The sequence below is a fragment of the Ananas comosus genome, linkage group 22 (assembly GCF_001540865.1).
Source record: "Ananas comosus cultivar F153 linkage group 22, ASM154086v1, whole genome shotgun sequence".
Lineage (NCBI taxonomy): Eukaryota > Viridiplantae > Streptophyta > Magnoliopsida > Poales > Bromeliaceae > Ananas > Ananas comosus.
Window position 1 is genome coordinate 4,987,973 of NC_033642.1, and position 13,159 is coordinate 5,001,131.

General features: G+C 38.1%; 1 protein-coding gene across 16 annotated transcripts; it reads right to left on the reverse strand.

Annotated features, from left to right (window-relative positions):
* LOC109727063 lies at positions 1,216-6,577 on the reverse strand. 16 transcript variants are annotated; one of them, XR_002220715.1, is made up of 4 exons: positions 4,940-6,182; positions 3,966-4,092; positions 2,160-3,698; positions 1,216-1,476 (listed from the first exon to the last, which is right to left on the reverse strand). XR_002220715.1 is itself a non-coding variant. In XM_020256937.1 (4 exons), exons 2-4 carry the CDS (start codon positions 5,106-5,108, stop codon positions 1,308-1,310), a joined length of 462 nt encoding a protein of 153 aa, XP_020112526.1. In that variant the 5' UTR covers positions 5,109-5,176; positions 6,189-6,577; the 3' UTR covers positions 1,216-1,307. The 16 variants fall into 16 exon arrangements, 7 of the variants coding, with proteins under 7 accessions (XP_020112526.1, XP_020112524.1, XP_020112530.1 ...); XR_002220712.1 differs by having other exon boundaries at positions 4,934-6,182; XR_002220713.1 differs by having other exon boundaries at positions 3,966-4,096; positions 4,934-6,182.

Sequence of the window (13,159 nt, forward strand, 5' to 3'; positions counted from 1 at the left end):
TTTCAGTTTCAAGTTCTCAGCCGGAAGATTTCTTGCAGCAAGAAGCCCTAGATGGCGCAATGAGCACGAAAAGTTCTCTTAAGGATGAAGATTAGTCTTCACAAGCCTTCGGCCGCAACCCACCTTCTTCAGGTTTTGAGGCCGAAGAAGAAGATGAAGAAGTGAAGCAGAAAGATCGCAAAGGCCGCAACGAATGGTCGCCGGAGATGCGCAAGACTCAAGTGTAAGAGGGTTCTCTCTCTGTCTGCTCTCAGTTCGCGCAAAGTGAGGAGACTGATGAAACAGTCCACTTCAAAAGTATCTCTCTTGTAGAGACAGACGGACTATCTTTGGCAAAGGAAGCCATATAATTAGGCAAACCATGAAGAATAAAAGTCAAGCAAGCAGCCACCTGTACGAATATAGCTAGCGAATTTGCAGATGTGCTTCGTTTCACTTAATGTAGGGTAGGCAAGGGCAGGGAAGTAAACAGCAGCAAAGAGGGCTCAGACGAGGTGAGTGGCGGGCTTCTTTAAAGCTTCTTCTGGACTGCGACAGGGGGACCCATTGTCCCCGTACCTTTGAACTCTGGTTATGGAAGGTTTCACAGCTCTCATGGAGTATGCCTCTCTGTGTAAACAGATAAAACCGATGAATAATGGTGGCCCGTTCAGCATCTCGCACCTAATATTTGCTGACGACCTTCTGGTCTTCACAAATGGAGATGATAGATCACTGAAATAACCAGAGAAAGTCTAAAAGGGTCAAGCTGGTATGAAAGTCAGTGTGGAAAAACTCCAATTTGACTTGGGAGGTAACATGAATGGTAGAAGAATTAGATCGAGACTGCACAAGGAATTTACCCATCAGGTACAACGGCCTACCTCTCTTCTCTTCCCGTTTGAAAGCGTCCCTTTTCCAATCCCTGTCAAAGTCAAGATTTCTGGCTGGACAGGCAAACTCTTATCCTTTGCGGGTCGGTTTAAGCTTATCAAGTGGGTCCTCCATGCATATCAGATGTATTGGTTGGCTGCGGTTTTTTCTTCCGGTGATAGAAAAGATGATGATTGTGGAATGGTGCCAATCCGAAGCAAGGTTATATGACTGTTAGCTGGACTAAGATCTGTACCACCAAGCAAGGAGGAGGGCGGCCAAGACTTGCTCATGGATGAAAGCAAAACCGGGCTGGCATAAACAGAACTCGGATGGGGCTCTTTCAGATAGCGGTGCAGGTATGGGTATCGTCATCAGAGATGCCAATGGCTCCTGGATCAAAAGCAAATCCTTCCATTGCGGGAAAGAAGATATCCTACATATCGAACTCGGTGCTATCCGAAAGAGGAATTGGCCATCAACCTAGGATTTTCGAGGCTCTGGATCGAAGCGGACTCCCTTTTGGCTGTCGTGTGCGCAGATCTCTTGTCTGCCCTTGGTTGTCCCCATAATTCATGTGACATTTTTAGACCATAAATACTGTATATGTGGGAAGTAGCACTTCTGTATGCAACACAAAGCCAATCATCTAACTCTACATGCATAAATCAGATTAGAAAGGCAATAGCTTTTCTTTCATTTTAAAAAAGCTCAAAGAATAAATTGTTTTAAATTCTTACGGGCTTGAACATTGTCTCAAAGTTATCTAATTCTTAAATTCATACTTTCTCAGCACCAAGCTTCCACATTTTGAAACTTTCCAACACACAGGGAAGGCATCCATAAATATCAAGCAGTAGCATCTATATAATCCAACGAATTTGATTAGTTTAAATACATTTCGAGGAAAACCATTTTTTGTAGAAAGTAGTCAAGAATTGGTACAACAGGCCTTTATTCACTATCTAACCTTAGAAAAATGAAAGAAGCATCAGTAAGGGCTTCAAATATAAAAGAAGTATAAGGCTTAAAATAATTATAAGACCCTAATTGTCAACAAATAAGCAAATCGATCCCATCGAAACTAATGAAAATCCCACAAAAGAATCTTAGAAAAGAACAAATCCAATCAGGGAAATAAAAAACAAAAAAACAGTAAACAATGAGTAAAAGTAAAAGATACACAAAGAGTAATATTTCTAGTAATTGTATAGAGGCAAAAAAAAATTTTTATCCAACAGATGTCTTCCAAGCGGGTTAGAGACCAATCAGATTGACTGAAGAGAATTCAGGATCCTTGGTCATACCAGGATGCCTTCCTATGGTCCACTCCCCCCTTTGCCTGCTTTGATTAGGACTTTGCCCTGGGAAGAGCTCATCGGGGAAGAACTAAAAAAAGCAAATTTCAGTCGAAGTCAATCGAATTCGCTCCCACTCCTGGCTTCCAAGGTATAGCCTGGACCTCTGCCTCGACATTATCAATCAAAGAAAGAATCTACTTCCGAGCGGGTTAGAGACCAATCAGATTGAGTTCACCCAAAGGTGAAAGATAGTTAAACCTTCAGTACGTGTGCTAGGACTAAGTTGGATTTGATTTATATTAAACTTTAATTATATGTACCAGAGTCTAAGCGGGTTTAATTGAAATTAACTGAAATCTAACTATGTGTATTAGAGTCCAATTAGATTTGAGTTCACTCTAAGGTGAAAGATGGCTAAGTAATAAATATATGTGTTAGTACATAGTTGAATTTGATTTACATTGAGCTCTGAATAGATGCATCAAAGTCTAATCTGCTTTCATTGAACTATAACTATAAATATATGTTTTAGAGTTCAGTATGATTTGGTTTGACTTGAGTTCCATGAGAAGGCGCCACACATAATCTATATTCTGATGGCATTCAAGAGATAGTCATCATAGTACGGGAAAAAAATTAGATGCAGTCAAAGTAAGCAAGTAATATTAGCAAAATAACAATGAATCGCGAAGCAATGCAGACCATGAAAAGGCACCAAACATAATCTAAATTCTCAGGGCATTCAAGAGATAGTCAGCATAGCATGGACAAAAAATAGGCGCAGTCAACAACTCGAGAAATAACAATTCAAGAGGGAGTCATCATAGCATGGACAAAAATAGTCGAAGGGAAAGTGCCCGAGAAACGACAAAACATTTATATAAACCAATCAAGAAGGGTTGGGTCTCTATCAATTATCGAAAGCTGAAACGTACTTGCACACAAAACTATATGAAAATAAGTAAATGCCTATATGAAAATATCACATTAGTCAAGTAAATTGTTAAGTAAAATATGTGACATGAACACTGGGGAACATGTAAATGCCTATATGAAAATATCACATTAGTCAAGTAAATAGTCTCTTTGACATAAGAATAATCTCCCCAATGTGTTTTTATAGTGCAAGAAATCAATTCTCCTATACATGGTTAAACTATGCACCAATAGAGGATAAACCATTAATATCAAAAATATAATTTCGCATCGTCATCATACAGATACCTATCTCAATCTGAGCCTGTTTAGCTTGATCGGAACAAATTGAACTTGTCTAACATACTCCCTTGGAGGAACAAATCAGCTTAATCAATTAAAAACAATGCCACAGAACAAATCATTATGAATATGTCAGTTTATTGATGATGTACAAATTGAAATAACTTGATCAGATTTACATTATCATAAGTTGCATTATGAATTTCATTCCTAATCAATAGTTGCACTATCAAAACTCACCTTGACCAAGCTTAAACTTTGACGGCGTCCCATGATTACGGGTTGAGTTGAACTTGGTCCCGTCAATAAGTGTCCGAGTGTAATGCACTGCAAAATTAATCAACACTCAAAATCAGGCAAAACAAACACCAATTGATCAGACTATTTTTGATATCTTCCATCCAAATCAATTAGGAATGCAACCTTTTTTCGGGAAAGGAAAAAGTTAAGAACAGTAGGAAAAAGAAACAGAAAGGAATAAAGAAAAAAGGAAAAAATTAAGCAGTCTTGACGAAAAGCCCAAAAAGGTCAGGCTCAGTTAAGTCGGCAAAAAATGCTCATAAGCACAGGATAGTAATAGGACCAATAGATTACCATAGGAGGAACGTGTGTGGAACGACGAAGGATAAGAACAATAGGAAGCGGTTGCCTATGAATAGGCCGTCCAAACTTCTGCTTGTTCAAAGCCATCATTTTCCACGTTTTCCTCTACTTATCATCACTGCCTCAAAGAAGAGATACAAAATAGCAAGAAACAAAAAGGAATGAAGGAAACCAAGTAGAATTAGTAAAACAACAATGTATCGAAGCAGTCAAGTCCATCCAAAGCTACCACATTTAATCCCAAACAAAGACAGGAATAGCATATTTGAGTACAACCAATTATCTGTAAAACTGAGTCTATCCAAAGCTACTACATTTAATCCCAAACAAAGATACGAATACCAAATTTCAGTACAAAGAAACATCTTTAAAACTGTTTTCTCACAAATTATTCAATAACCAATCAGAAATAAAATATCAGAGGATCATATTTGGCTACTAACTAAACATGAAGTGACCCAATGTCACACCTCGTGCAAGTAAAGAATGTAAAAAAAGAGAACTGTTGGCAAATTTTCAATTGCCTTCCGACATTCTATGTCCCTAACTCTGTTACAATACAAATCTTCTTTAAATTCCATAGTCATTTGACTTTGAGCTCTATAGACTATGCATTTGATTGAGTATTGCTATAAACTTTCTTGGTAGTTAGAATACAATTTCAAAGCCAAAGATGCGCAATTTGAATCCATTTGATTGAGTATTGCTATAAACTGTCTTGGTAGTTAGAATACAATTTCAAAGTACTTGAAACAAAGTGTTGATCATCCTCAACAGAAAGAATGAATACACAATTCATTGGTTCTAATAGGTTGAGCCATATATTTCGAAGTACAAAAGCAACTTGATACATGGTTTATGCTCGGTTTTGCTTCTATGTTATTATAGGTACCAAGAGCTAATGAAAGAAAGTTCAAAGCTTCCATTGTTTAAACTGAACAAACTTAATGCATCATTACCTGTACCTTCGATACCAAGGAGCTCTGTAGTTCTTTTCATTATGGGTGCAAGTGATGACTTCATAGTCGCCAAGAAGGTCGGGCCCCTCTCAATTATCGCAATCATTTCACATTCAAGGAAAGGTGCATTGTAGTTTGGGATAAAAACAGGTGGAAGCTCAATTGTTGCAATCATGTAACATTCAAGGTAAGGACTATGAAGAAAAACAAAGAGCCGACAGCCAGCAAGAAGGCATAGGGAACCTGCAGAAATCGAAAACAGGGACTTGCGGATTCCACGGCATATAATTTTTTTGCTTCTAAAATCAGGGCGAAGGAAAAGCAAAAGAATAGAGTTTTTTCTATAGAACACCTCAAAACAATGATGTAAAATAACCAAGTCTTGAAAGGTTGCTAAAACAAAAAGGGAAAAAGAAATCGAATGCAGGTAAAAGCAAGTCGAAAACAAAGAGATTTGACAAATCAAAGCCAAAGATGCAGTTTGGGGAAATCCCAATAGTTTAAAAAAACATGAAACCAATATTTACAAAGAAGAGAAGAGTAAAGAGGAGCAGCAAACATGGGTATGTATGGAAATAAATAAATAATTTTTGCTCAGACACCCCTAGTTATCAAGCATTATCAGATTGGCAGTAAAGCCTTCCTGATTAATAGTGCCGACCGAGCTAGAAACCATGCGCACGCCGAAACCATTCTTAGCACAAATGAGAACAACTGGTTGCTTAAGAACTAAGCCATCCAAAGTGCTCTCATTACCAATCAAGAAAGCGCAGGCCTTTCTCAATTATCGCGACTATCTGATATTGGGAAGGTCATCATCGCACGGGAGGAAAACGGGGAAGACAAAGTCTCGGGGAATAGAAGAGTCAAATTCTTATCACATTCAGGTGAAAGCAAAGTAACCCACAACTGACAAAACATTGCTATAAACTACACAGGATCGAACTATAGTTCTTCCCCCCCTGTTTACTTTTGTCTGGACTTCTTTGGGACCCCAAATCTGAAATTGGAAAAGGCCCCTCCTCAAACCGTTGCACTTAACCAGCACATCTAATATATATCTATTTTTTTATAAACCATGCTGAAGGAAAGGAGAAAGGAGGAGCCTGCGGATTCCAGGGCACTTTTTTTTCTCTTTTTTTTTTAAAAACCATGCTGCAGGAAAGGGGAAAGGAAAGAGTTTTATCTAGAGTTGCTAATTTATACCTCTATTTACATGATCAGACATATATATATGTAAAGGAATAACATTTACCACCATCCCCAGCGCCGCACCCCACCTCTCCGATGCCCGCGAAGCGCCCTGCAATCGCCTCGGCATTTCATCGAACAGGGCGCGAGCGCTCGGGAGAGGGCGTGGGGGCCTGCGAGCTCCTCCGATCGATCGCGTGATGGCGAGGGGGAGGAGGAGAAGAAGATCCTTGCAGATCGGAAAGAGATATGAGAGAGTTCGGCGTGGATCTGCAGGACCTCCGCGCCCTGCGGGGCAACAGGAGAAGAAGGCGGAGAGAGGGGCGCGCGAGAAAAGGTATGATGAAGCGTAGAGAGAGATCGAAGAGGCGGAGGAAGGATCGAAGAGGCGGATCGAAGAGGCGGAGGTTGTGGGGGAGGGTTCGAAGAGGCGGGGCAGGGATCGAAGCGGCTGAGTCGGGGAAGGATTGAAGCGACGGATGTATTGGATGGGCCCCACCCACTAATTAATTAATAAAATATTTTAAGATGACATGTAGGGACCACCAAAGTTGAATTAGCCTAATGTTGCCACGTGGACAAAAAATTAGGGAGATTAATAGAGGTTATAGATGTCCCCAATCAATGGTCTATGGTGCACCGGGTGTACCGAGTAGTTGAGTCGGACCCATGTCAATAAAAGAAGAATACCCCACGCACTTTAGTATATAGTAATAGATAATAGATAATAGATTAAATTAAATTATAAACTTTTTTTTAACAAAGTGAAGTTTATAAATAGTTTGGTTAAAATATTGCAATTTTAGACATAGGAGCAGCATGAAAATTAAAGAGCCTACCAAAATTATAACTGAATATTAAATAAAAGGGGTAATTGTTTATATATTCCTGAAAAATTTTCGACTTTTTTATTTACTCCGCTTAGAAGGTTAATATTAAAAATATCCTTTCAACATTCTAAGCTTTTTCAAATTTACTTTTAGAGTTAGATTCTATTAGTGAACTGTTAGGAACAACCGATATTTTTGTAAAATTATTATTTTGTCCTTTCAAATATCATTTCTACCGTCACCAACTTTTCTTATTTGTCATTAAGTTAGAGGCAAAAAGAAGTATTTTGACTTCTTCCTTTCAAATATATTCTTCTACTATCACCAACTTTTCTTATTTACTGTTAAGTTAGGAAAAAAAAGATATTTTGACATTGTTTTTAACTTTGATAGAAATTTAACTGATATTTGATCCGAGATGATTTAACGGGTACTAACAACAAGAATATTTAATAAATAACATTTAATAAATAACGGAGAAATATACTAAGGGTATATTTGATACAAAAAAAAAAAGTAAATCAAATATTTCAAAAGTATTGAGGGGTACTAGACAATTATCTCTAAATAAAAAAAATCTAACGGCATATATGATTTCTTTTTTGAAAGAATGCCAGAAAGATTTTCATTGATCAGTAAACAAGCACAGAATAACAATATGTCGGATTGTTGAAGCTAATCATTAATCTCAAAAGGTCGAACTGTTAAAAAGATACAACCAATTCACTTAAAATGTACAAACACAGTGCCCATGAGGCAGGATGCTAGCCTCTTTTAAGCCAAGACAATAAAAACATTACAAACGGACTCAAATTTTTGGTCAAGATTCTACTTAAGAAGAGCAAGTGGTCCAGAAGTAAATCAACCAATGGACCGGACGAAAAATGTCTGGTTTTCTCTCTAAGCCAGATATTCACAAAGTAATCTGATAGGATAATTAGATGTTTTTGAATTAATGCTCCTTTTGTTTTCAAGACATATATTTTATAATTTTTTTAGAATAGTAAAATATAAATACTAAAAGATGCGGAAAATATTAAACGAGTCTAAATCAACAGTAAATATTTGATTTTCTTATATAAATCAACAATAATAAATATTATATGATGATACCCTCGTCACACAGAGGCCTCCTATACCTTATCAAATAATTTAATAGGTCCCTCCTTTAAGGGAAGTTACAAATTACATAACTGTATTGTTTAAGTGTCTGTTAAAAAAAGAACAAAAAAAAAAGACAAAAGTTGAAAGGGTCTCAAACTCTCTGTACTTTTTTTTTTTTCATTTTTAAATAATTTGGGACCGTAGCCCGGTCCGGAGCCCACTAAATTGGCTTGGGCTAAGTTTGAGCTTAAAATGGCCCGGACCAGTTCCACCCCTAACGAAGATAAGGGCCTATTTGGCCTAGATTTTGAAAAAGTAATTTTTATAAAATTGATTCTGATTTGGAGAATTATTTTTGGTTTATATCTAACATAATTGATTATTGATTTGGCTATTTTCATCAGCGAAAATAATATAGTAAAAGTATGAAGACGTCCGTACTAATAACAATGAAATAGTTAAGGCTACAAAACTTTGACTAATATTTTTGACCAATTCCTGCTNCTAAAAATATCAATTATAACAATTAATATATATTGAACTATTATAAAAAATATCAATCACAACTCGCAACAAAATTCAAAAATTTTAAATACATACATATGGAAAGATTTTAAATACATACATTCGGGGCGGATCATGGCGAGGTGGATAAAAAATTTTTTCGTTTCCTGCCCCGAATCCGTCACGGATCATAAAAATTGCCTCGTTTTCTGCACCGAATTCAATTATTTCCTTCCGTTTACTGCCCCATTCGGGACGGATCGAGACGGGAGCTCCACCACCCCGGATCCATTTGCATCCCTAGTTGGGTTGCTCCACGACGTTACATACATTGCCCAAGAAAAGTAAAGGGCAGAAGAGTCTTTGTCTTTTTTCATTTTCGGGAAAGCCCAACTCCCAAGGAAAGTATAAGTGATGTAAAATGTCTCTAAAAGTCATTTTCAAGTGATTAATTTCTAGAGAAACTCGCACACTTTTCTTTCAATTTTAAAACTAAATTTAAAATTTTTAAATCAAAATTTAATATTTAAATTTAAATTTAAAATTTAATAGTTAATATTTATTATTCGGAATTTATAATTTAAATTTTGAAATTTTATTATTTGAAATTTAATATGAAAATTTAAGATCTAAATTCAAAAGTCAAAAATTCAAAACTGAAATTAAAGAATTTAAATGTTGAATTGAAAAAATTTAAAATTTGTAATTTGAAAATTAAGATGTATAATTCTAATCTTTTAAGTTTTAAAATATTAAAATTTTTAAATTTCAAATTTTAAAATTTGAAATTTAACTTTTACTTTGAATTTTAAGATTTGACGTTTGAAAATTAAAATTTGAAACTCAAAATTTGAGATCCAAATTTTATATTTTGATTTTAAAATTTGAAATTTTAAAGGAAATTTTCAAACCTTAAAATTTAGATATAAAATTTAAGATTTAAAACTAATATTTGAATATAAATTTAAAATTTAAACCTTTANCATGTTGGGAATAAAAATAGAATAGACAAATAGTATACTTTATAAGTGATCAACTAGCCCCTTCCGCCTTTCCTGCTTGCCCTTGTTAATGCCTTGCGACTTGCCTTGAAAAAGCTTAACATGGAAAAAAAGCCCTATCCTTTTACCCTGGAAAAATACTCAATCAATGGTGTTACTATTTCGTAGGTATAGCCACTGGAAAGGGCACTGGGATAAAGGGGAAATATGATATTGAGGGCTTCCTAGTTGTCTATTGCTCCTGGAATCTCACTATTGGCTTGCCTGGACCCTCTTGGTTTGCTTGGAGAAGCACTAGAACTACATGGGGTTACCATATGCCCTTTTTTCTTTTCATGACTCGGAGCTAACATAACACTTTAACTAGATGGCACTCCAACTGACACTGCAACTCAAAGCTACGGGAGGGCAGAACCAATGTAACTGGCTTAGGGGGCACTCGAACTCGAGAGAAGCTAAACGCTCGGCTGGATCATATTGTCTCGTATGGACTGCTCCTATTGAGACTGCTACAAGAGAGAATGGAACTACATGTAAAGAAACTCCCACTGGCTCGTAAGCATCGGGGACTGCGGGGAATTAAACTACTGCTACAAGGAATACTGGGCCTTAGTCCTTCTCTTCTTTTAAACCTATTCACTCGTATCCCTATCCAAAACGACATGGAAGCACTTAGAACTGGAATATAAGTATGAGTATGCTATGGGGCTATTGACTAAGGGATCTTAGATAGGCTATTGATTATCCCGCTTTCAAACTGGTTGTCCTAAAGGACAGGAGGAACTCTTTAACATATTAATTAGTCTGGGGTGTACACTGAAATGCCTTAGCCAAAGTAAACCACTCCTTATGTATACGAACATTGGCTTGCAACTGCCATTCTTTCTCGATCGAAGGCAGAAGCAATTGAAAAGAGAGAAGCAAATGATGAACTGGCTGGAAAAGAGCTCCCAGAGTAGAACTCGAAATGAAAGTGGGCCTTTAACTGGCACTCCCGCTGTAATTGGCTGGCCAGGAAAGTTCACTCGCTTATTTACTTACGTTCTTATTGAAGAAAGGAAATTAAGAAATAGCTACTATTGATACTGTAGTGGGACTGAGACTTAAAACAAATATACCTATTAAGAGGTGGAACTGCTAGGCCTAGTACTTCCTATTGCTGGTATTCCAGGTGAACTTATTCAATACTCTATGGTAGAAATAGGAGAAACATATTCTATTACTTAATAAAGGGGAGAAACAATTAGCTATGAACTCATCTCCTACACTGGGTCTATGGGAACTAGGACTGAAATTATATGGATGGCTTTCGAGCCTGGAAAATAACTGGCTTTTTCACAAGATTGGTGAAACTGCTTTTATCACTGGCTTTCCTCTTCTACTGATTTATATTTCCTCCCGCTTTCTTCTTTTACGGATATTTCCCTTAGCTTTTTACCTAACCAGCCTTCATCGATACGATACCCTGGCTTGCTTCTTTGCCTGCCTTGACTGTCGAAATTAGCTTCCCTTATTGAGAGCTCCCCAGCAATAGAATATGACGATACTCATGCTCTGCTTGAACACTTGCCTGATGGCTTTCAAAATAGTTATGGATTGAAAAAGGGTAAAGAAACTGAAACTCAAAAGCAAACAAAGGATTAGCAATGGCTGGAATAGAACTCCCAGAGAGAAGGCCAAAAACTGGCGCTTGGCTGGAAGGAATTAGATTATGACTGGCCTCACCCTATTTATTTATTTATTGGCTCATCTGGATCGGTAACCTCGGGAAACCCGGGAGAACTCTTATTGGGAGAACTTCAAGTGTTTAACTCCAAGCCCGACATATAAAAGCTATATTCAAGCCCCAGCCCTGTTTACTCCTGCTCATTTAAAATATTCCTTACTGCTTGCCTTGAGAGAAACTCCTGCTGAAAAGGGAATGCTTTCATTTACTTATGATCTTGCTGGATTAAAAAAGACTCCAACAGGAACTGAAATTGATATATATATATATATATATATATGCATTAAACTGCATCAAAATTAGCGATAGAGACATTGATTGAAACAATTAAATGTGCTAAGTTGCACGTGCTGAACTTTGCCAATGAACCACGTTCTACGTTTTACCACCCACCACGAAAACGAAAAAAATTTGGGCCTGGGCCTCATGGGCCTCACTTGGAGCCATGGCCCATTCCAAGTAGAGCGGGTTGAGTCGTTCGTAGTTCGAAGTTCGAACTCGGTTTTTTAACATATACCCTAAAATTTGTGTCCGCGCCCACCTCTTCTCCTCCCTGGCTCCTCCCGGAGTACATCAAAACCCTAGCTTCGATCCTGATTGTTGAGATTCCTCTAGGGTTTGGAACCCGAAATTGGTGATGGAAGAGGACGAAGGAGAGACCGTTTCTGTTTCGGAGGTCGCCCCAGCTTTGATCGCCGTACATCCTCTCGAGAATTCCGTTGCTGTCGCCGTGGGATCCGGGGTAAGGCGGATTGAACTACTGAATAAGAGAAGCATTGGGATTTCCTTGATTATAGGGTACTATCTCATTGCGGAAGCAGAAGGGAATCCTTCGAAAGGCAAACCAACGAGGAAGCATGAAAGGATCAGAGAAAGATGTCTTCCTCGGGAAGAAAGCGCGAGCTCTTCAATCAGTGAGCATACCTCATGGGAATGCAGGTCTTGTTGCAGCACGGGCGTAAAAAGACATCATTGATAACAACTCACTCTCGTTAAGCTCTTACGGTTCAAGGAAGGGAGACCGTCAAGGACAAGGCCAGTGACAAGTCAGGGGCAGGAAATTCTACTATAATACGAGATCTGTCAAGAAAAAACGGCAACATAAATAGTTCAGTCTGTGCCATCTTAAAGTACAATGCCAATAGAGTCAACGAATCGGATTGAAATCAGTGTGAAGAAGAGGGACTAATCAAGCACAGCAAAATAGTAGTCATGTCCACAAGGAAAGGAATTATTTTCACCCCCTATCTATATTATGGGTCTGTACTACTCTAGGAGGTACTATTGGCAGAGGGGAAGCGCCACTTAGAGACTTTGAATCTGAAGGAGGGCAGTCGGCCCTAAAGGTAAGAAGGTCTTTGTTTAAGTTCTAAAGTAATGATTCAATCCCACACCTATTGGAATCCTCGTGTTGGACACGACGAACCACGCGGAATAAAGGAAAGCGGGAACTGAACTGAGAACGTTTCGCTGTGAGTCTCCGAACAGCCCGACCCACATCGCTTCTCTAGATTAGTGTACTTCCTAAGGTTGGGCATTTGGCTGAGCCTCTCTCCCTCACCAATGTGAATGAAAGGGCACCACATACATCTCGACTAGTTTAGTTCGTGCCTGCGGAGCGAACTAAAACCTATTTTGAATTCCGGACTCCGAAGTTAGGATATTTGGTTGCTTGCTTTGTACTCGACCCATGTGGTTCGGCTTGTTGCGCCACCTCACTTAACCAAACATATCCGAGAATCAGTTCTACCTGATCTACACAGCACTTGCTGCTTCATCCCCGGTTGCATCTTACTCTGCTGGTCCACCTTCTAAACTGGTCTCCGCACCTGAGACACATCCGTCTCCTGTTGCTTATTCTTTTTCCTAT